Below are 23,066 nucleotides of genomic sequence, written 5' to 3' on the forward strand. Positions count from 1 at the left end.
GCCTCCTGCCTCCCCACTAAAGCAGCTTGAAGAATAAGATTTCACAAATCCTAGAAATCTGTTGGAGATGCAAATTAGGTAGATTAACTTTTATTTTCTGAAAGAGCTTTGTAGCAGGAATCCACATGAGTACGGAGGAAGGGGGCTCCTGCTTAAAAGACGGTGGGCCTGCATGGGCTGCCATGAGAGGCTGGAGTGGGTACCAGAGAAGCAGATTCAAGGCAAAGACAGGAGCCTTCTTCATATCATTACTGTGTCTGCCTTTCTCTGGTAGCTTGTTTTATGGCCCTTTCGTTGGTTCTTGATGGGGTCAAGTAAGAGAGCAGAAGGGGAAGAGTTGGTCCTTGGCTCATGTTGCCGATGAGGGCACCCTTCCTTCTGGTCCATGCAAACAGGCTGAGGTGGGCATGAATTCTCAAGTTCAGGGAGAAGGGATTTATGCCAAAGAAGTGAGGTCTGAACACTCAAAAGCTGGTTACTAGCTGTGGAAACACCAGGTCTTTATACAGACACGTGAGACTGAGAGCTTTCCTTTGCGGTGATGCCTTTTCTTTCTTATTGGAAGAGTACTGCTAATGTTGCTGAACTGTTTGATTAGTAGTAGTTTTAAGGGCAAAATATGAGGAGTAGTTACATAAGCCTTGCAGAGCACAAAAACTGATACAGCTTTTCTCATTCTACCCCAGTTTGCTCATGTCCCCTCCTCCTCTGAAAGGCAGGCACTCTGGAATATATGAGGAAACAGTTCTTATAATCAGACCTAATACATGAAATGCAAAATCACCACACACACACAACCCAGTTATAAAAAAAAAAAGTATAGTTATTGCAGAAGGATTTTATCATCCACTGAAGGAGTCACTGTGCAGTTGTTTTTCAGAAACAAGTATTCCTGGTGTGCATGAGGCGTTAGCACCCAACTTTATAGGGTCATATCTGTTGTTTAAGGCCTGTAAGAGGAAGAGAAGATGGGGGAGCCTTCAGCAGCATCTCGGGCAGTGTCAAATAAGGCATTCGTTTGTACTCCCAACTCTGAAAACTCTGCCGTGGTCTATATCTGGCCATAAAGATATGCCTCCTTTCCCCCCTGCAGCTCTTGCCTCCCCTGTTCTGCAAAACAGGCTTCTTTGCCAAGGATGAAGAGCCTAGATGTCAAATCCTCTCTCTCTGCCCTGGCAGGGAAGCTGTTCTATTTGTTTTCCAAGAAGCCTTTTTGCACTTGGGGAATTTTTTCTTTTCTCTTATGGGAAGTTGCTTCATCATTTCCGAAAAGTATACCGCACCTCTTGTTTAAACAGGGTGCCCTTGAAGAGCATTGGAGCCTGAACTGGGCTGTGGGTGTTGTGAAATCCTTTGTTTGACGCTTTGATGCACGCTGGAATGCTGGCTGTCTGCAGGCAGAAGTCTCAGAGTTTGCCGGGATTGGGTCTTGGAGTAGGGTGGGGAGAGGGGAGACTCTCTGAGAAGCAAGAGCTAGGATCTTTAAAGAGCATTCAACTAGTCCATGTTGTAAGAGGTCTCAGCCTCTTTTGGACACGGGTTCCATCAGGTATTTGTCCAGTGCCTTCCGTGTTCTAAGGCCCGTGAAGGTGGTTTCTCTGTTCTTTTGAGATAACTCAGGACACCCTGAAGAAGCAAGACCAACTCACCGGTAGCATCGGCAAACCAGATGGTATGTGGTTGTGTGCTAGGTTGTGTAGCCACGGTCACTTTAGTTCAGAGGAAGGAAATTCCTGTAGAAAAAGGCCCTAAGATCAGGCCTTGCACCCTGGGGCAGATTTGAGTTGGGAGGGAAAGTGAGGATATTGAGAGGGGAGAAGGAGCTGAGAAGAGCCAGAAGGCTGATCTGAGGCCAGGAGCATGGGGGAACAGAAGCCAGTGGGGGTATCCTGGTGGGACTTGCCTTTGGGGAAACAGGACAAATCAAATTGTGGAGCATTCCAGAGAAACATTTAGACTTGTGGAACGAAATCCGCAGCCTTTCAAAGATTCTGAGAAGAGGACATCATTAGGAAACATTTGGTTTGGGGGAAGAGTAGCTGACCAGGGTAGGTTAGAGTATGCCTCCAGGTGGGCAGTAGGAGAAGCCCCAGCTCCATCCGCAGTTTTGGAGGAAGTCATACTGTTGGTTCCCGGGACCCAGACGTCCAGGGAGGAATGGCCTGGTGGAAGGCTTCTTCTGTCTTGCATGAGCACGGTCCCACAGTGCTTGTGGCCTCTGACCCCCTGCTGCTCCCCCTGGCAGTGCACAGCAACTTGGGCCATCATGTTGGTGCTGGCTGAGTAGACCAGCTGTTGGGTGCCAGCCCAGGTTAAGCTTTGGCCAGGCCCAGTATGGAGGTGATGTGCTCCATTGGGCCCAGTGGAGCCAGGTATAAGGTACAGCAGGGTCTCCACCTCCAGCTGGTCATTTTAGGCTATAATGGGCTAAGGATTATTGTTCAGGTCAGGAGCACGAGTCACCTCATGCCTAATCAGGAATAGGAGAGTGCTGTTTCCAGAATCCTTGCCAATGCTGAGTACTGTTACCTTCCCCTGTGCCCTGCACCCCCTTAACCATCTTAAATAAGGACCTTGGGTCACTTTGAATGACAAGTAAAGTCAGAGAGGATCAATCAGCAAGTGCTCTTCTTAGTAAACTATCTGGTAGCTGCTCTTCCTGAAAAATGGAAATTGAGAAAATAAATTTCTTTTGAGAGAGATTGTATCAGTGGGGACAAACAAGCATAAACATGTTATGTTTATTTCAAGATCTATTAATTTCCAGTAGAAAGAGGGCAAAGTAAATGACTGCCAAGGGAGGTATTGCCCAGTGTGCCTAAGTCAGAAAAGGAATGATAGTTTCAATACTGGCAGCTGGGCCTGGGCCGGGCCTGCCACTCCCAGCTGACCCATCCATCCCCAGCTCCCTGGCACAGACCCCCAGCATGGCCAGGGCAGACGACACGCTTGCAGCCCTGGGAAGGGAACAGTTCCTCTTTGTGAGTCATCCCAGCCTGTTGCTAGGCCAGGGTGTAGACCAGGCAGAGGGTTTGGGGGTCCTTGTGCAGGAGAGGCTCTGGAGCAACGCTTAGACTGGAGCTTCGAGTCTTCAGCTTTTATTCCATGTTACTGCCTTTAAAGATCAGTGCTTTCAATGAAATCCTACTGTATTGCACAGGGAACTATATCTAGTCTCTTGGGATAGACCATGATGGAAGATAATATAAGAAAGAGAGAGTGAGTTGTGTGTATGTTTGTGTGGGCACGTGCACCATTTTGGTGTACAGCAAAATTTGGCACAATGTTGTAAATCAACTATAATTTTTTTAAGAAGACAATCATCAATGGATCCAGTTTAAAAAAAAAAAAAAAAAAAGACCAGTGCTTTCTAGTAGATAAACTGCTAAAACCATTCTGAGCAATCACTTTGTTACAGTTGTGTAACAGGATGGTCTCTAAAACAAGGTTTGACTTTCCGTGGCCCTGCCCACATTTGCAGAAGACCCAGCTGTCTGCATTGTTTTTCTCTGTCCCTCTGAGAGGCAAGGCTAGCTGGGAAAATTGAGGGGACGGGGTGGGGAGAAAGCAGCAGGCCCAGAGTTCAGCATCAATTGCTCTCCAGCTTCAATGCTGGATTGAGGAGTACGGTTTCATTTGGTTGTGCATAAGGGCTGCAAGTACAAATGGACCTGCCCCAGAGCATCGCCCACCCACTTGCGTGGACTCTCTGAGGCACGTGGATTCTGTTCCCCACAGGCCAGGTTGCTCTCAGTGGCAAGAGAAGGCATTATTGTTCTTCTAAGATTATTCCGCTGCAAGATCTGGCTGGGGGCGTCTGTGAAGACTCAGGATCCCTGAGTGCACGCGTGATATGCCTTTTCCATCAACAAGGCGGAGAGGCCAGGGAAGCCCAGGATGAGCTGTCATCCTGTAATAGGCCTGTGGCAGGTGCTGACTAGCTTGACTTCCCTTTGGTGCCATGCAGACGTCTGGGGGCTGGCTTCTTTGTGAGATGCAGGTGTGCGTGTGTTGCTGAGTGCCAGTGATCCTGGACACACTCCTCATTCGTATCTGGGCTTTCCTGAGAGTATATTTTCTCTGGGTTCACCAAAATGATTCTGGGCCTTTGGGGCTGAGGGAGTGAGGGACCAGGGATCCAGATCTGCGGTGGTTCTGAAGCACTGCTGGGCAGTCATCCGCTTTTAAACATTTGTCTTTGGAACACCCTGTACCCTGGTACGTTGTAAATTGACGCCCCGGTGGCGATCGCCTTTGGGTGATGAATTTGGACTTTCGTGCAGCAGCTGAAAAAGAACCGGTGGGTCAGAGGTGTGGCTCCCTGCCAGCCTGCAGCGCACTCTGAGCAGCCGCACCGGCTCTGTCTGTGCAGCCAGTATGCTGCAGCAGTAACTTGAATTTTTGGACGTTTATTCTCTGCGGATGCGTTGAAAATGGGAAAATGACATTGCTGGTGGTCGTTAGAAGAAGGATAGTTCCTCTAAAGTGGATTTAACTGAGGAAACAATTTGGAAACTCAGTGTTCATGCCAGCAGTGGGGAGTCGTGAGTGTCAGCTGAACGCTGCTCTCAGACTCTTTAAGTCAGCAGCCTGCTCAGTTATGAAGAGGAAATAACACAGTTAAAGAACAGTGTGAAAAAATGCCCAAACTGTGTTGTCCGAGAGTGTGTAAGATAGAGTATAATTAGGTATTTTAGAATCTTGCTTGGCTTTTGGAGAATAGACTTCCTTATAATATGTAAACCTATTATTTGACTTTGGCGGGGGTCTTTCAGGGAGATGGGGGGGGGTGGACTGTCTATAACCAGGTTCCGCTGTGACTAAGGACTGTGCAAAAACAAAACCCTCTTTGTAAGTGTGCAAGGCCCTTCCGGACTGTGAGCCTATCCTTGGGAACACAGTCTCCATTGACCTGCTCTGTTGATGTATCAAGACCTTTCCCCCTGAATTGTACTCACTTATATGCTAATTTCTGTCATCTTTTTTCCATTTAGATACTTTTAACGTATGGTTTTTTAAAGCTGTCAGCTGGGTTTTATTTGGCTACTCAAATATTGCTAGCCTTCTGTAACTTGGAAAGTCCCAGGTTTGGGGAGGTAAGAGAAAAACCAACCACCAAAGAATAAACCAGCTCCTAGACTGTAAACTTTTTAATATACTCCAGTCTCAGTCCCCAATTTTGTGGGTATGCAGTTTTATTGTGTGTGTGCTTTAAGCAAATAAGTTTTTAAGGAAAAGAAAAAAAACAAAAAACAAAACTGACATCCCCACACCAGGGTACCATTATAATGGAAAGAGAAAAATCTCTTTAATTATAGCAGTGTTGTGGGCTTCTCCCATGGCTGGCCAGCCACGGCATGGAGTTGATAAGCATACAGTGTCTTTCATTCTTGCCATTACAACATGTTAATTAAGAGAATTCAGCTGTGGCACCAGCTGGGGATGTCTGGCTTTGTGGAAGATTGCAATTAGATGCTTTATTTTCTATTTTCTTTTTCCCCTTTCAACTTTGGTGGAATGCCTTTGAGTAGGGGCTTTTTAGTCTCCAAGTATAAATACTTTAATGTGCCTAATTATGTAATCATACACTCACACTCCTCTGTGTACACACACACCGTTGTATGGATTTTGGTCCCCCTTTCCAGTCCATGAAACATCTAGCCCGTTTTGGGGTTGGTACAGTGGAGCCAGACTTCTCCGTGCATTGGGCGGAAAGAAGAGGACCAGAGAATCATTTTCCTCTGATTATGGTCTGCCCCACTGCCCCTTCCCCCCTCTGACCCCCTTATGGATGAACCCTTTGGCTTTCAAATAATTAGCATCCCAATAGTTTCCTAGCAAAATCAAGCTGATTTAAAGGAAATTGGACTTTATAATACTGTTTCTTTCCATTAATTTGCTAGTGCAGTCTTTCAAAGTGTGTAGTGTTATTTTACCCATTCCTCTGTTCCAGGCAGGCATAGGCCATGAGCCTGGACATGAGAGCTCATGCGTGCGGGCACAATGGAACCCATTGATTTCTGGCATTCAGCTTCTGCAGAGAGGTCCTGTGACCCCAGCTGTTAGACCAGGACCTGGGAGCAGCTGCTTTCTGAGATCCAGTTCTCCAGGGATAGGCCATCTGCTGCCATGTGCGAAAACCCTGGGAAAGAAATGACCGCAAGATAACTTTGTCCTCCTTTTCTCTGCCCTGGTCCCTCTAGTTTTTTCCTAACCTCCATCACCTGGACAAACTGAAGAAGCATGATGCATCGACACTGGAAAACTCACGTGCCTCCTTCCCCTGTCCCCACCCCACCACCCCAGCACACTGAGCTCCGCTGGAAAATAGCTGTCAGAGGAGGCAGGGAGGTGTTTCAGCGGGATTAGTACTATAGCGCAGACTTTCCTTTTATTAGTAGTAACATGGCTTTGCATTTTAGGATGGGACAGGTCCTTAAAACCTTGTTTTATGGAAGAGGAAACCAAGATTTTTCATTCCTTAGCCTTATAATCAGGGCCTCCCTGTTCTGGTGCCAGACTACCTGTTCGAATTTTCCACCTGTCTCCTGCTAAACCTTGCTGCTTTCCACACACATACCACCTCGTCTCGCTTCTCTGCCTTTGCCCTTACCCCCCACCCCCTGTATGTTCCCATTCTTCTTTATCCCAAGCCGCAATGCCATAGTCACAGTCTTTTATCTCGTGGTCATGGTCCTGTCTCCCCCTAGAGCTAGACTTCCAAGACCATTTCTTTCTTCCTTTCTGATCTCTTTCTCAATGGCTTAACCCTTCTTCAGAACCTCCTGTTGTAGCCCATATTGATTTCTAACGTGTGTCTATTGTGGTTACTTATTAGACAGTAAACTCCCAGAGAGTAGGGCTTATATCTTCATCTTCTTTTTCGTCTTCCCAGCCTCCTTCCCCCCGCTGGCTGCCACAGTGCTTCGGTGCTTGGTAAAAACTTGTTGAAAAAAATGAATGGGTAAATGTAATCCTTACGTGAACTCTGGGAGATAAACAATAGATATTGCTGTTATTATAACCTAGCTGAGGCTTCTTATCCACATCCCCAGCGTCTGAAGTCTCCTCAGGGATAGAACTGTGTATTGTTCGCTCTTGAATTTCTAGCACCAACCTGGCACATTGGGAGATGCTTGTAGTTTTTTTTGTTACGTTAAGGAAGGCATTCCTATTAGGAAAGTGAAATCCAGAGAGGAGAAAGATCAGCACTTGCAGATGTTTTTTTAACTCTCTTCTGGGTAAAAGTCATTAAACACATTCTTTGGAAGACAAAAGATTAAAGGGTATTTTCTGTGCACTTGTGTGACATTTGAACACAGTTACCTGCAGACACACAGAGTGGGTGAGGCTGCAACAGGCTGCTACAGGTCAGTCAAAAGTGGCTTGCCAGGGTCCGGGGTCTAAAGGCCAGGAGAGGCCAAGGGAAGCAGCAGGAGCATGGGCTTCAGCGGGACAAATAAAAGCCCTTGAGACTCTACCCCTGAAGCTTCTCTAGTCTGTTTTGAAGTCTCTCTGTTCTGTGATCAAGGAGTCTCGACAGTATCTCAGAGCCAAGCTAATAAACACTCAGGCTAAAATCAAAGGGGAGGCAAGACCCAGACACGTGAGGAAGCACCTCGAGGGCCAGGGGCTCTGCCTTGGACCTCACAGCCGTTTGAGTGGTGCACCAGTGGGAGGCTCTGCTGTCTTCTCTGCTCCCCCAGTGGACAGAAGGGATCTGCTGAATGTACCCCTGCTCTGTCTGGGCCAGAACTTCAGAAAGACCCACAGGTTGAAAGTAGAGATGGACAAAAAGACCTCTGGGTGGATTTGACTCCTCACTGACCTTGAGCAGCTGATGATAGCACAAGGTGATAAGGGCCCCTTCTAGGAGATGCAGAGGAAATCAAGAAGGCCTGACAAGCTACTTTTCCTGTTGTGACCTGTGAGACAGGGCGGTTTAAACAGATGAAGTATTTAAAGGAGAGAATCCCATCCCCCACAAGCGGAGGAAGACTATCCAGATGAGTGGACTTTGTAACTTTTGACTCCACCTGCCCATGGTTCATTTGTCACTGTGTTCCTTGTCCTTGCTGGTGCAGAGGATAAAGGCAAGACCCTTAGCCCTAGCTGCTCATTCCCTGTGCCTCCCCCTCCCTCTCCAAACAAACGAAACCCCACCTTTTCTTTTTCCTTTTTTTTTTTTTTTTTTTACTTTTTAGGGCTGCACCCACGGCATATGGAGGTTCCCAGGCTGGGGATTTAATCGGACCTGTAGCCGCCGGCCTGTGCCACAGCCACAGCCATGCCAGATCCAAGCCATGTCTGCAACCTACACCACAGTTCATGGCAACACTGGATCTTTAATCCACTGAGCGAGGCCATGGATCGAACCTGCAACCTCATGGTTCCTAGTTGGATCCCTTTCTGTTGCGCCACAATGGGAACTCCAAAACCCCACCTTTTCTTTTCCCTTTTGTATTTCCTAGTTCTGTGGTAGGGTAAGGCCTGACACAACCCTCCTGCAGGTATACAGCACTTAATTCATGGCCTGCCTTGCTCTGTTATTTGCACCTTGTCTGTCACAGGGAGACCAGTCACATCCCTTTCTTCAACAAAGGCCATTCAGAGAGTGTTTTTTCAAAGAACTGTGGTGTTGGCTAGTTTTAGGTGGTAATTTCTGCCCTCAGTTGATTTCTGCACTGGGTGTGGCTAGATTATTTCCCTTCATTCTTTGCAGTCGTAGGGGCCTCCGTGAGTAGCTGTGGCTTGTTGAATACCTGGCATTAGTGGGGCACTGCTGGACTCACTTTTTGGTGGTCCATGGCAGAGGCTGTTCACCGGGGCTTTGGCAGTGATATCCGCTCCCCCCCCCCCCACCAGTGATCCTGTGTATTCTGTGTGGCCAGCCCTCCGTCTAATTCTAGCTCGCCTCCCCATTCTGCATTTAGCGGCAGCCCTCCTTTCGCATATCCCTCCTGGAAGCTTGTGTTCCCAGCGAAAATACCCCCATACCCTCTCCCACTTACAGCTTTGGGATCTGTGTGCCTTAAATAGCTCCATTGTTTGTAGGGCTCAGAGATTAGTGAAGAAAACTGTCTTGCCTTTTTCCCCCACTTCTCTGGAAAAAATGTGGCCCCATTTGAGATATGAGCTGAGTCCTCTGGGCACAAGTAAACTCACCAGTCCACATTCTTCTCCAAACAGGAATTACTGCAGCTTTTGTCAGGTGGGCTCCACCCCCATGCTATGTACGTTTTTCTAGTGGCATCTGTAGTCAAGGAACTTTGCTATGACAGGAAGAAAAGCAAGCCAGTTCGAATCCAGACTCTTAAACTAGATAGCTGTGTAACCCCAGGCCATTACTAAATTGTTCAAATCCTTGCTTCTGTCATCTGAACAAATTGAATATTATGCCACCTTCTTCATAGGGCAGGAGAATTAAATAGCATGGGAACTGTGTAGTGCCTGCTGGTAAATGTTAATTCTCTTCGTCACGTCTACCCTGTTGGACAAGAGAGAGATCTCAGCTTCTACCCTGTTGGACAAGAGAGAGATCTCAGTTTGTTTTAATTTTAAATCTGTGCTTCTTGAAGGCCCACCTTGTGTTCCTGGCACCAGACTTGGCATAAGGTGTTCCCATGAGATGGTAGAATTGGAAATGAAACCACAGCTCTGAGCTTTGTACCTAAGAGTCCAACCCTGTTTTAAACTCCAAGCCAGGCTCCTAAGTTAATGATCACTCACTCATCAGTTACCCTTCTGAGGCTGGTGAGTGCCTTAAAGCAGCTGCTTAGGGCCCTTCCTCCAGAGTACCAACCTGCATCCTCCTTGAGGTGGGGAGTTCTGAGGGCGAGAGCAGACACACGTGCAACTTCAGAGCAGACGCATGTGCAACTTCCTTAGATGATAGGATGAAGGAGATGAGACCAGGAAGTAGCAATTGCTGGTGAAGAAAAAATAAATATATGCCTTTCCTTTAACCCTTAAACTACCACTTTCAAGGGAACATTTATTAATGCACCTGGAATGGCCTGCTCTCTAGCTCTGCTGGTGTCCCACTGTCCTGGGGTGGCTGATGGTTGTGGGCAGTGCTCTGTAGGTCACTGTGTTAGGTGGAGAGCTTTAGACAGTGTGTGGCCCAGGCCTGGAGCAGCAGGAGAAGGAGGGTGGTCCTCCTGCCTGCCCTTCCTCTAGCTGTCATACATTGTCAAGGTGGGGTAGGGGTGTAGTACCATGTGGCAGCATGTCCCCCCAAGTCCCTGAGCTTCAAGAACAAGAGGCCTGAAGGGGTAACAGGCCATATGGAGGCCACTTGTCAGCCAAGAGCAGCCCAGGCTCTGCTGAGAAGAGAGATGGAGAAAGGAGAAGGCAAATTACTAAGCTGGAACAGGGGGAGCAAAGCACCCCCCCCCGCCCCCACTGAAGTGCTCATCCTGCTTTGCTCTCTGCCTGTCCCCTCTCCAGATATCCAGAAAATTCTAAAGCAGTCCTTTGTCTTTTCTTTGCCAGAGTCTTTGCCCTACCCCATTCCAAAAGCCAGAGGTAAGAATTCAGTTTACAATGTGAAAATAAAGGTTAAAAATTTATCAGTGCCTGGTATGTGCCAGGCATGCTGTAAGGACACTTTCAGGTACAAGGTTTTATCTGTCCTCTCAAACACTTCTTAGAGCTGAGTGTTGGCTGTTGAGGAAGAAGGCTCAGGAGGGTTCAGGCAGTTGACAAAGATGCAGAGCTGGAGTTCCCGTCATGGCTCAGTGGAAACAAATTTGACTAGCAACCATGAGGATGCAGGTTCAAACCCTGGCTTCGCTCAGTGGGTTAAGGATCCGGTATTTCCGTGAGCTGTGGCGTAGGTTGCAGACTCGGCTCAGATCTCACGTTGCTGTGGCTGTGGCATAGGCTGGTGGCTACAGCTCTGATTGGACACCTGTCCTGGGAACCTCAAGTTGCAGAGCAGGTCCCTCAGTCAAACCCAGATTCATTCATATGACACCCGGGACCACGCTCTGGCCCCTCGAGGCCCTGATCCTGGTTTGCTGAGAGTATATTTTGACAAGTAGGTACCAGTGTCAAGAGCATGAACTGTACGGTGCAAAGGGAGGCTCTGTGCTGTTTTCTGCCTCTGACTCATCTCAAATCAGAAACCAGCTGACCCTTTGCATTTGAAAATAAGACATTGGCTTGAAATGCAAGCAAAGTTTTGCAAGTCAAGTTAATTTTCTAAGTGTCTACTCTGCCAGACTATGCCACGATCTGGGGATGCAAGAATGAGCAGAGCAAATGCTTGCCGTATTGCGTGGGTGGGTGGGTGGGTTAGTGGAGAGGTGGCAGAAGGACTGACCTGTGAGAAAATAATTGCAGAGGTAACAAATATGGTGATGATTTATAGAGAGGCAGGAGGATGTGAAGGGAACAGGGAGGAGGGGTGGTCAAGCTGCTCTTTATCGAACACTTTGTGTGTGACAGTTACCTGCAGGGCTGTGATGCGTCTGCACAGCACCCTTACGAGGTAGATACCTTCAGTGTCCCCGTTTTACAGAGGAGGGAATGGAGGACTAGGAGGCCTGCCCCAGCCCACACGGTGGGTAACAGGGCAGTGCACAGCCCCCATGCTCCCATCGTAGGCCTGGCCTGTAAGTTCTGCCCCGGGCTGCTTGGTTCTCTTTGGGACCCTTTCCCAAGGTCTCTTTGGGACCTTGAAACTGAATCTTGAAAGATGGGTGGGGTTCCAGCTGACCCCATGTGCTTTCAGGTCAGGGGTTCCAGGCGGAAGAAAATGGCACTTCTTCTTTTGGGATGACTCAGAACGTTGATGGCTGCTTCCAGATGACAAGAGTTTTTATATTTGGGGCAGGGTTCAATGACGAAAGTGTTCTTCCTTCTTGTTGGCTCTGAAGCAGCTGGCTGGCCTGCCCCCTCTCCTGTCAGATGGGGGCACTCAGGGACGCAGGCGTGACACAAGATGGACAGGCTCCGAGGCCTGCCCACATGTGAGCAGCCAGTTTTCCCAAGCGGGACTTGGGCTGGGCCTCTCTTTGGAAGGTGGTGCTGAGGGCCTGAGCGGAGGTGCGGGTGCAGGGCAGCCAAGCCCCGGGGGGCCCTCCACCACCGTCCTCACAGCCGGCTGGGGCCCCGCCCTGGGAAAGGCTAGCGCTCTGCAGCTGGCCCTCTCTCAGCGCTGGTGGGAAGTTCTCATGAGAAAAGGGATCCTGGCCGGACAATGGGCTTCCTGTCTGACTGCCGGGAAGGTTGGTCTCAGAGAAGAAAGTTGCAAGTGGCATGAGAAATTGTCTCTTCCCTCCCGCTGCAGCCTGTTTTAGACTTTTGCCCATTCGAGTGGGGGTCAGGAAGGCAGAGAGTCAGGGAAGGCCATAGACAAAAGCAGCCCTAGGTTATCTCTGGAGCATCAGAATTCCTGCTGCCTGGTTCTCTGCTCCCAGATTCTCCTGCTCAGGTAGGAATCGGCCCTGATGATGGACGCAGGAGCTTCTGTGCAGATAGCATGCTTCTCCTCGAGCCTCTCCCACTCTGTGCTCAGTTCAAAATCACAGCGGCTGTGGGACTTAAGAAGGAACCTCGAGAGGTGATGCGGCCAGCCATCACCCAGCTTGACACAAATGTGCAGATGTCAGAAGAGACCTCAGAGGCCATCTAGGTCAGTATTGAAACTGAGGCCCAGAGAGAGAGCAGTGCACAGGCAGTACCCAGTGTCACTGGGCTCCCCTCTCCAGTATGTGCGGACGGGAAAAGCCGGGCTCGGAACCCTTGTTTCTGCCCAGTGCCGTGAGTGGGAAGCCAGTCTTCCTAGGGGCGGGTCCTGATTCTGCCTCTTACTTGCTGAGTGACCTCGAGCAAGTTTCTTAACCTCTCTCACTCAGTTTGCCTGTCTTTGCTCATAAGGTTATAATAATGTGTTTCCTACAGAGTTTTTGTGAAGTTTAAATGTGTTAAACTCATAAAGAGCTTCGACCAGTAGAGTAGATGGTCAGTAAATAGGGGCTGTTATTATTGAGATTCTTAAAGGAAGCCTCAGAAGAAGCCTTTGGACTGTGGTCAGATGTGACACCCCACCCCCGGATTTGCCTGGAGTGCTCCATCCGGCTTTCCTGGGGAGAATCGCCTCCCCTTTGAGCTGGCGTGCTCACCCCTTTGACATACGGAGTAGCTAGATGGTCCCAAAGCCCCGGGCTTAGGCTGTTGAGGGATGAGCCTTAGAACAACAGAGCCTGGTGTCCTGCCTCCTCAGCAGAGCCACGTTGGCTTTGCAGTCAAGCCTGCAGCTCAGGAGCCAGAGCACCTGCTAAGTCGTTTACGGGTGTTTGATTTGGGGCAAATTACTCATTTCAGCGAAGCCTCATTGTTCTTAGCTATAAAATGAAGAAAACACAGTACCTGCTTCATGTGAAGAGAGAGCTCAGAGCGTGCGTGGCACAGTAATAACGCTGTTTGCAGTGATTATTATTTTCCTTGTCTCATGTCCAAAAAGAAATGTGCACATTTGAATGCTCTTTTTCTGTTTCCACCTGACTTTTTCTCTGGCTCTCTTTCTCCTCCTAACAAACTGCTGAGGGCTGGAAGTAGAAATTGGACCTTTATATACTAAGAAAGGGTTTTGAGAGCAAGCACACAAACAGTGCTTGAGAAAACACCGTGAAGGACCCTCAGCGCTGCATCATGTCTTCTCTCTGCGTCTGCTGTTTAGTGTCCTGCCTCACATCCAGGCCCTTCCCACTGTTGTCGGATCCCCGCATTTGTGCTGCTCAGTACAGCGGTTGCTAGGCCTGCATGGCTGTCGAGAGCTTGAAATGTGGTTAGTCTGACTTGAGTTGACCTGTACGTATAGACTTACTGTGAAGAAAAGAATGGAGAATATCTCATGGATAAAATTTTATATTGATTATGTGTTGAGCTATCAAAATGTACTTTGCATATGTTGGTTAGATAAAATATTAAAGTTATTTTCACAGTTTTTCTTCTTTGATGTGACCACTAAGAAAATTGAAAATCACCTCTGTGGCCGCATTGTATTTCTGTCGGGCAGGATTGTGCTGGATTGTTGCTTCCCATCCATCCTTCCTCCCTGTTGTGTTTTTCGCTCCCTTTTCTCTTTGCCTGGGCTCTTACCTTCCTCTGGTTGCCAGCAGTTCTCAGGTGGACAGGAAAGATGTCCTTGCCCAGAGGGACACCCCAGGCTAATAGAAAAACACCTTGGAACACTTCCTTCTTTTGTTTGCGTTAGAAGTGGCTGTGTGGGTGTCTGTGTCCTCTAGACTGTAAGCTGTGTGAAGGCGTGGTCCTGTTACGTTTCTTTTATGGTCCCAGAGCATCTTATGAGAGGAGGCACGCTCTGTTTGATGGCGTTACAACCACATAGGCATGTGTGTGATACAACCTCAACTTGTGTCTGATGATTATGCCATCCATGTTGGTGCGCTGGTTTGGGAGAACCTCTTGCTCTTCCCCTGAATTCCCAGGAAAGCTTTTCTCTGGCCATCCTCTCTTTCAACACCTTCATCAAGCATCTCTTTCTCTGTGCCCAGTTGTGTTCTAAATGCTGCTGCGCTGGTTTTAGTTTAAGGATGTGATTTCAAACCTGGGTGAACACCGACATGGTTTCTTAAGCCCTTAGTAACTGTGTTCACGGGAGTCTAGTGTTTTCTTGATAACTGACATCAGACGGAAACCTCTTCTCTTGAGTCTTTTTAATGGCACCAGGTATTTTACAGGTCTGCTTCCCCTCTTCAGCTGATCTGCGCATTCCCTGCTCCCCACACCTTGTTTTGAAGGGGCTCAAGTATTGTAGTTTGTTGAACTGAACACTTTGACCCCAGGGTCTTTCCCGGAGCTTGTTTTTCGTTTTTTGGATTCTGGTTTTTTTTTTGTTTTTTTGTTTTTTTTTTTTTTTTTTTTGCTTTTTAGGTCCACACCTGTGGCATATGGACGTTCCCAGGCTAGGGGTTCAATCCAAGCTGCAGCTGCTGGCCTACACCACAGCCACAGCACTGAGGGATCTGAACTGCATCTTGGACCTACACCACAATCTCCTGGCAGTGCCACATCCTTAACCCACTGAGCAAGGCCAGGGATTGAACCCGCATCCTCTTGGATACTAGTCGGGTTCATTAACCACTGAGCCACAAGGGGAACTCCCTCGTGGAGCTTGTTTTGCTTTGCTTGTTATGGTACTTATAAAAGTTTGTTTTGCCTTTAATGAGCCTCTTTCTCCTGAAAGTATGGTCTCCAAAATGACAAAAGCAAAAGATGTTTAGAAGGGGGTTCTCGGTGGTTTCTGCTCAAGGTTTTAGGTTGTGGGGACCCGAGGTGGAAATCAGCTGGATCACTTAGTTTCTGCTCCGCCCGCACCCTCACCAGCTGGTCAAATGGTCTCTCACTCGATGACGTGTGTGCGCCAGGCGCTCTGCCGGGCCCCCTGCAGAATTACCTCACTGCTTCCTGTGCTTACTGGGGGCCTAAGTGGCTGCAAAAGATAATAGAAAGCAGTGAAGGAAGCTAAGGAGAGTTAATTGATTTTTTCCTGTAAAATTTCTATCTTTTGGCCTTCTCCCTCTCTTTTTGAAATTGTGCAGCTTTGCCAAATCAGATGAGTTCATTGTCTTCTCAGGGCTAAGAACAGAGCTTGAAACTCCCACTGCGGCCCCCGGAGTTGTCAGAGCACAAGCCTGACGCACGGATTAAGTCAGCCTCTTGCCCAGAACAGTGGCTTCCGGAAGCCACTGCTGATTTATTTGCTCTTCCTGATGTTCTTCCTGTTCCTGTTAACCCAGGCGCCCCTGAGAGGATGCGCTCGGACACCTGCCCTTCGCCACGGCTCTCTCGCTCTGCACTTTGATTGGGCAAGAGGGCCGTGTTTTTCCTTATATTCTTGGCCTCTGAAAATGATCTTGTGTTTTTTTAATTTTCCTTCTAAGGCCTCCTTATTTCTTCCTTGGATCTGAGGCCGTCCCTTTATGATGCTAGACCTGCTGTACTTCATTTCCTTTGTATTGATCTTCATAGACGAACAGAAAAGGACTTCTGTCCAGTTTATTTCACCACACTAGGGTTGCTCTGCTGTTGACTTGCCCTAAAGGCTCTCTCCACCTTATATCAAATTCAGCTCCTCTCGTAATTCTGCCCTTTGAATACAGTATCAACACCTCCTGTTGCAGCCAAGGCCCCTGTGTGAGATGGTTTCATCACATTATCATAATTATTTACTAATTTTGGGCAAATTTTCTCTTGCTACCAAGCTAACCTGGACTACTTCATATATTCTCTGGGCTTAACCTATACTTTCCTACTTTGGTGCCTTAGTTTCAAACCACCACCTCCTTTCCTGCTGAAGTCAAGCCCCACCGGCAATGCCACTTCCTCCATGAGCCTTTTCTAGCCACTTCCACACAAGGCTGATCTCTGCTGCTCTGGGCTCCCTCTCTTGTGGCGCTAATCCCATCCCTTGATGTGTGTTGGAGTTAAGTCTGTGCGGAGTATCTCTGGAAAGAGGCACTGAGTGACTAGGGAAGAAGTGCTTACTTTTCATGTTCAACCTCTTACTTACTGGATTTTGTACCAAGTATATATTTTCTGTAAAGGTATTATTTATGTAACAAAGACCCATTCTATAAGGCATTAGAAGAAAATATTGGAGAATATGTTTACGAAAGTGTCCTTATGCAAGACGTAAAACCCAGAAACCATGACGAAAACAACTTTTAAAATGTATGTGTGGACTTGTTTGTCATATCCCTATTTGGCCACAAATACCGGAGATGCTTATCTTTTTATTCTTTCTCAGAGCATTCACAGTGATGCTCACACAGTCATCAGTGAATGTTAGTTGACTTGAAAGGAAATTGAGTTGCAAGTTGCTCCTTTGTCGACCTTGCTGTTCTTCCCTTCTAAGAGGGGTGCTGGGTGAGGTCCCGCTCAAAGATTCTGTGGAGACGTGGGCTTCAAGGGCAGGAGTACCCAGCAGAGCAGGCACGGCTTTAGGATCAGCGGACCTCCCCCTGGGGCCGTCGTTCCCAGCACGCTGGGCTGAGTGGGTCCTGGCTGCTTTCAGGAGCTGCTCAGCATTAATTATGCCGAGGCAGTGCACCAGTTAGACACCATCCAAGGAGAGCCGGGGGCATCTGTGACAGGCTTGTTGCCCTGAACAGAAGCGGGAGAGTGTAAAGAGTAAAGCAGTTTGCTGAGGTTCCTTTGGAAATCCAGCCGGTCAGCTCTTTGAACTCCTAGGCCAGAGTTTGGAGAGGCTCCAGGAGGGGTGTGATGCCTGGGTCTCCTCCCTCCAGGGCAAGGCTTTGGGTGAGACGGATGGCGTGGGAAGTGTCTGGAGAAGGTGTGTCCTCAGAGGGAACGTCTAAGGCTTCTTTGGGCTCCATCTGCTCGTTTCAGGGAGGCTGCCTGGACGTCTCTGGTCCCTGTGGACCCCCCCCCACCCACTGCCCCGCCTTCTAAAAGCTCTTTAAAAGTGGAGTCTCTTCTCAGTGATAAGCAGCCTGAAGGCAGGGACCATCATCTCTTTTTCAACTTGGTGTCTCCCTCCAGCCGGGCTGGCAGGCAGTCTGCTTCATAGTAGTTTGTAGGTTGAAGGGAAGTGGTATTTGGTGAGAGAGGGGTGGGCGGTCCTGAGAAGGGAGAGCCCCTTATCGCAGAGTCAGAGACTCAGGTCTATTAGAGGAAGTGGAAAAAAGCCCAGCAGGTCTTATCGCATACTGATGTCCTTGTGGTAATTGGGGGCTGGCGGGGGACAGGGTGTTTTTGTGCAAAGTCAAATCTCCTTTGGAAACTCTCATCTTTCTTGCACTGGTACGGCTTTTGGTAAGTTGAAGTCTGTGGGTGCCTGGCCACCTGCCAGCACGTCTTTCCCCGAGCCCAGCCTTCCAAACAGTGATCCTTAGTGCCTCTCCTGTCCCTTCCTGTTTTCGCTCGAGATCCACTGCCTGGGGACTTCGTTTCTACAGTGTCTGTCCAGGCTCAGAAGGAGAGGCCTTGGAATCAGGCCACCTTTCTCCCTGGGCTGCTCGGACCTTCCAGCTCCTCCGATTTATCACCACAATGTGTCTACACCAGGGTTCCCACCACTCTTAGGACCTGCTCGCTGTCTCCCTAACTGACCTGTGTGAAGGGGAGGTAACCTTGATACGCATTCCCTGAGGGCCCACTCACCCCTGGGGGGAAGCAGTGGCTGCTGGTGGCAAGGTTACAGGTTTTAGAATCAGACCTGGCTCTGTTTCCAGGCCTGCCTTTGACTCTGCCTCACGCTTGGCTAAAAGTCATTTAACTTTTGTGGAGCAACGTCCTCATTCTCAAAGGGGAGCAGAGGTAACTACCTCAGAGTTGTCAGAAGAAGTAAGAGAGCAGCTGAACGAAGGTGCTTCTATAACTGAACAGTCCCACCTGAGTGAAAAATGTGGGATTTACTGTGGGATAGAGGCAGGTGATGCCAGGGATTGGTCTAGTCAGGGAATGGGTGGTGCGCGGAGCTGGGGAAGCCTCCCAGGAAATGCATCAGAAATTCCCTCTGACGCCAAGAAGGCACATTTTTATTATACGAGGAAGTCCTTTCTGGTATCGATGCTGGTAATAAGGCTAACATTTCCCCCGTGCAGGTTATCAGTATTTTACCACCTGTCACCCTGATCTGTTGTGTATTTCACTAGGTTTTATTGAAACCATATCACGCACTAGGTCTCTGTAAGTTGGGCTTTGCCCGAGTCCACCGTTCGGGAATGGATACGGTTCTCTGAGGGCGCAGCGGGAGGAGAAGGGAAGTGGTGCAGGTGGCCAAGCTTCCTCTGCGGCCAGGGCGCCTGCCTCTATCACGGACGACCTGAATGCCCAGAGTTTGGCCAGCAGCCTTTCCAAGGGCCTGGCCCTTTTTGCTCCAGGGGTGTTTCCTGCTGAAACTTCAGAACTGCCCCTCTCTGTGTCCCTGATGGGGCTCCTGGAAAACGTCACCACCGTATCATCCCTCTCTGTCTTCACAGTGTGTTCCCTGCCCCCGGAGCCAGAGAATGGTGGCTACGTCTGTCACCCCCGTCCCTGCAGAGACCCCTTGAACGCGGGCAGCGTCATCGAGTACCTGTGTGCCGAAGGCTACATGTTGAAGGGCGATTACAAATACCTGACGTGTAAGAACGGCGAGTGGAAACCAGCTATGGAGATCAGCTGCCGGCTCAACGAGGGTCAGTTTGGCAGATGGGAGAGGGGTGCTGCTGGGGTTCTGCTTGCTTTTAACTCCGGGGACGTGGCGCCCGTCCCCTCCGGAGCACCCCGTGCTCTGGGACAGCGCGGCCCCGCCGATGCCCTGCAGCCTACCTTCCTTTGGATTTCACGTCTCTGTGAAAGACATTGGGGTTGCTGGTGCGTGTCCCCTGCGTTTCAGCCGAGCCACTGAAGCATCTGCTGTGCTATGTCAGGTCCCTTTGACGCTCCGGATCTCTTGTTTGTCTAGCCAAGCGCTGGTGACCTTTGACCGTGTTCTGTGAACACATGCGCACAATACGAGCACCTTCTGTGGTGTCTCTTTTCTGTTGTTTGTCCTTGGATGGAAACGAACTGTTTTGTTGCGGAGCTGCAGTCCCACTGGACAGAAGACCTGCCCCTCTGCCTCCTCCTGTCACACATGACGGGAAATCCAGCCACCCGTGGGAACATGTGTCAGGCAGCCACCTTTGTGCTTTTCACTCACGCTTCAAGACTGTGACACCCCAGAGAAGGGTGGGGATGGGCCTGATATTTACAACTAAAGCTGCAGGATCTGGGTTATGACAGCCTAGTTCTTACAAATTTTCCTACCACATGGGGAAAGACGTGGGCGGGACTTTAGGTGGTGAAATGATGTGTGCATTTCAGTGGGTGATGTCTTCACCCTGCTGTTGAGGATGGGGTCAGAAGGTAAAGGTCTGTAAAGGTGAGCTCTCTAAGGGGAGAGTCGGTTTAGGTGTTAGATGGTCCCCAAAGGTCCAAAGTGAATGAAGAGAATTCTAAGTTCAGGAACAGGAGTTCCTGTCGTGGCTCAGCGGGAAACGAATATGACTTGCATCCATGAGGACACCGGTTCGATCCCTGGGCTTGCTCAGTAGGTTAAGGATCCAGCGTTGCCGTGAGCTGTGGTATAGGTCGCAGACGTGGCTCAGATCTGGCAATTGCTGTGGCTGTGGCGTAGGCCAGCAGCTATAGCTCCGATTCGACCCCTATCCTGGGAACCTCCATATGCTGCAGGTGTGGCCCAAAAGAAAAAAAACAAACAAAACAAAAAAAAAAGAGAAAGAAAGAAAAGAAAACTAAATTCAGAACCAGAATAGGGAAATAGCCCCCCTTCCTTGATGTAGAAGCCACTGTACTGTAACTCCAAAGATGGCCCTGGCCATACATAGCCTGTCTCAGTGTGACATCATGCTGGGGGACTTGGTGGGTACAAAACACTTCTGATGATGGCTTGCTTCTATAGACAAAGATGCCCATACGTCACTCGGGGTCCCCACGCTGTCCATCGTGGCTTCCACTGCCAGCTCTGTGGCACTCATCCTCCTCCTCGTGGTGCTGTTCGTGCTGCTGCAGCCGAAGCTGAAGTCTTTCCATCACAGCAGGTGAGTCCAGTGGCAGTGGGGGGCTGGCCTTTGACAGGCAGAGCGGTGCTGGTGGGTCTGCCGGCTGCAGCTGGTCTGTGTGTACCCCGGGAAAGGGGAGGGCCCCCGCCAAGTGTTGAGCTTCCAGGTGTGCCAGGCACTGTGCTTTTGCTTTGCATCATTATCTTCATACTCACAGGATCACTGCAGAGTAGGAGAAGGAGGCTCAGTGAGAGGTGCAGTCTCTCACTCCCGGTCATCCCTCTACATGAAGACAGAGCTGAGATTTAAATCCCAGACTGTCCAACTCCAAAGCCATGTCATTTCCCCTACATCAGGGGTTCTCAAAGTGTGGTCCCAGTGGTATCAGCATCTCCCGAGAACTTGTAAGGAATGCAGAGTTTCAGGCCCCACCCCAGACCCAGAATGAGAAACTCTGGGGCCGAAGCCCAGCACCATGGTTCCCCAGGCCTTCCAGATTATTCTAGTGCAGGCTCATGTTTGTGAGCCACTGCCTTGTCTCCCTGGTGGTTTTTCTTTCTTCTTTTTATTTATTTATTTTTTGTTTCGGGGTCAGGATAGCAACTACTTTTAAAAGGTCATTAAACAATTAGTACAATAAAGAGGATTCAGAGGGGACTGTTTATTTGCAAGAATTGGCTTTTTCCACATAAAGTCAAGCTAATCTATTTGTCATTTCATCCAAATTAGGACATATTTTCCCCTTTAACTAGTCAGTGTGTTAAAAATAACTGATTTTGCCTGATTCGAACGGAAGGGAGATTTGGTTTTCATTATAGACCCTGTTTAAATGTTATACATGTATTACTTTTTAAACAAGAGAATTAATTTGAATAACAAAAGTTAGGCAGTGCCAGCATGCACCCTGTTGCCGCTGCATCGGAGTCTCTCTTCTTTCCAAAAACCTCTGAGCACTTGTATGAGTGCCACCTCTGTCACCTTCACTGTGTACATGCCACTTGAACTGGGTAGCAGAGATTTTGGTCTGCAAATGCAGGTGAAGAAATTGAGAATGAATAAAACAGTCCAGCAATAATATGGTCTAGCTTGTAGACCTTGTGTGTTGCTGGCACAGCACAGAGAGAACGTGACGTTACAATCAGTGCTGTGGTGTGTAGTGTTCTGGGCAGAGGTTGGCCTGACTCTAATCCCAGGGGTGGCATTAGACAGGTCCAGATGGTGGGACATTCCAGGAGACAGCTGGCCTGGACTTTGTGAAAACTGTCAGTGTTGTGAAGGAAAATGATAGTGGAATGTTCTAGATTAAAAGAGATGTGAGAGACAGGACAGCTAAATGCAATGCATGGTCCATAGATCCTGGGCGAAAACAAGCAAGACAGCAGCTGAGACAGATACATTTGGAGGAGGTTGGGAAAGTTTGTGTTATAGTATTTATTATACCAGCATTATTTCCAGGATGTAATACTGTTGTAGTTTTATAGAAAAGGAGGTTCTTGGGAGGTGTGTGCCAACTACTTACTGCCTTATTTAGCAGGAAATAACTTACTTTCAAAGTGGTTCGGGAGAAAAAGTATGTCATGAATAAATCTCACCAACATAATGCTGAGTAAAATATGAAGCCAGATACACATGTGCGCACGTGCGTGCGCGCGCACACACACACACACACACACGACAATATCCCATTCATATAAAGATCAAAAATATGCAAAACTAAACTGGTGTTGAAGGGTTCATGTCTAGACTGTAAAATTATTAAAATAAAAGTCAAAAGAGGAGTTCCCGTTGTAGCTCAGTGAAAACGAATCCAGCTAGTATCCATGAGGATGCGGGTTCAGTCCCTGGCCACGTTCAGTGGGTCAAGGATCTGGTGTTGCTGTGAGCTGTGGTGCAGGTTGCAGACGTGGCTCGGATCCTGTATTGCTGTGGCTGTGGCCTAGGCCGGCAGCTGCTACTCTGACGATTTGACCCCTAGCCTGGGAACTTCCATACACCGCAGGTGCAGCCCTAAAAAGCAAAAAAAAAAAAAAAAAAAGGTCAAAGGAATGATTTTCATACAAGTTAGGACAGTGGTTACTTTGGGTGGTGAGGGGTCAGGAGGTGGTGGGGGTGCTGACAGTGCTCTGCTTCCTGACCTAGGTAGGGCTCATACACCAGGGTTACTTTTGGGATAAATCAGTTGTTCATCTTTCTATGGTGTTTGTCTGATATTTATGTCATAATTGATGTATTTTTGGTTTGTTTACAAAATATTAAAAAAAAGGCGAGCAAAGTCAAAAGAACAAAATTCTTCAGTTTTCAAGTCCAGGGTCCCATTTCAAGACCACAGTGCTGCTTTTTCTTCTCCTTTAAAAACAAACAAAAAACCAGCTTCGCGGAGATTTAATATACACAGCATACAGTGTACCCTCTCTTACGGAGTATGGGCAGGGGTGCGCATTCACGGGATTATGTGCAGCCGGCATTCTCTCTCTTTCCTCTTAGCTGTGCTGGGTGAATGGCATTTTTTCCAGGTCTCTAGGT

The 23,066-nt window shown here is 48.6% G+C and overlaps 1 protein-coding gene across 3 annotated transcripts in view; it reads left to right on the forward strand.

Moving 5' to 3' along the window:
• SUSD6 (sushi domain containing 6) overlaps positions 1-23,066 on the forward strand; it is an 87,466-nt gene that overhangs the window by 61,007 nt on the left and 3,393 nt on the right. For all 3 annotated transcript variants that reach the window (XM_047796565.1, XM_047796566.1, XM_047796567.1), the window contains 2 exons: positions 18,978-19,175; positions 20,444-20,582. In XM_047796565.1, coding sequence (XP_047652521.1) covers positions 18,978-19,175; positions 20,444-20,582 — 337 coding nt within the window. The remainder of the gene's footprint in view (positions 1-18,977; positions 19,176-20,443; positions 20,583-23,066) is intronic.

Source organism: Phacochoerus africanus, chromosome 9 (assembly GCF_016906955.1).
Source record: "Phacochoerus africanus isolate WHEZ1 chromosome 9, ROS_Pafr_v1, whole genome shotgun sequence".
Lineage (NCBI taxonomy): Eukaryota > Metazoa > Chordata > Mammalia > Artiodactyla > Suidae > Phacochoerus > Phacochoerus africanus.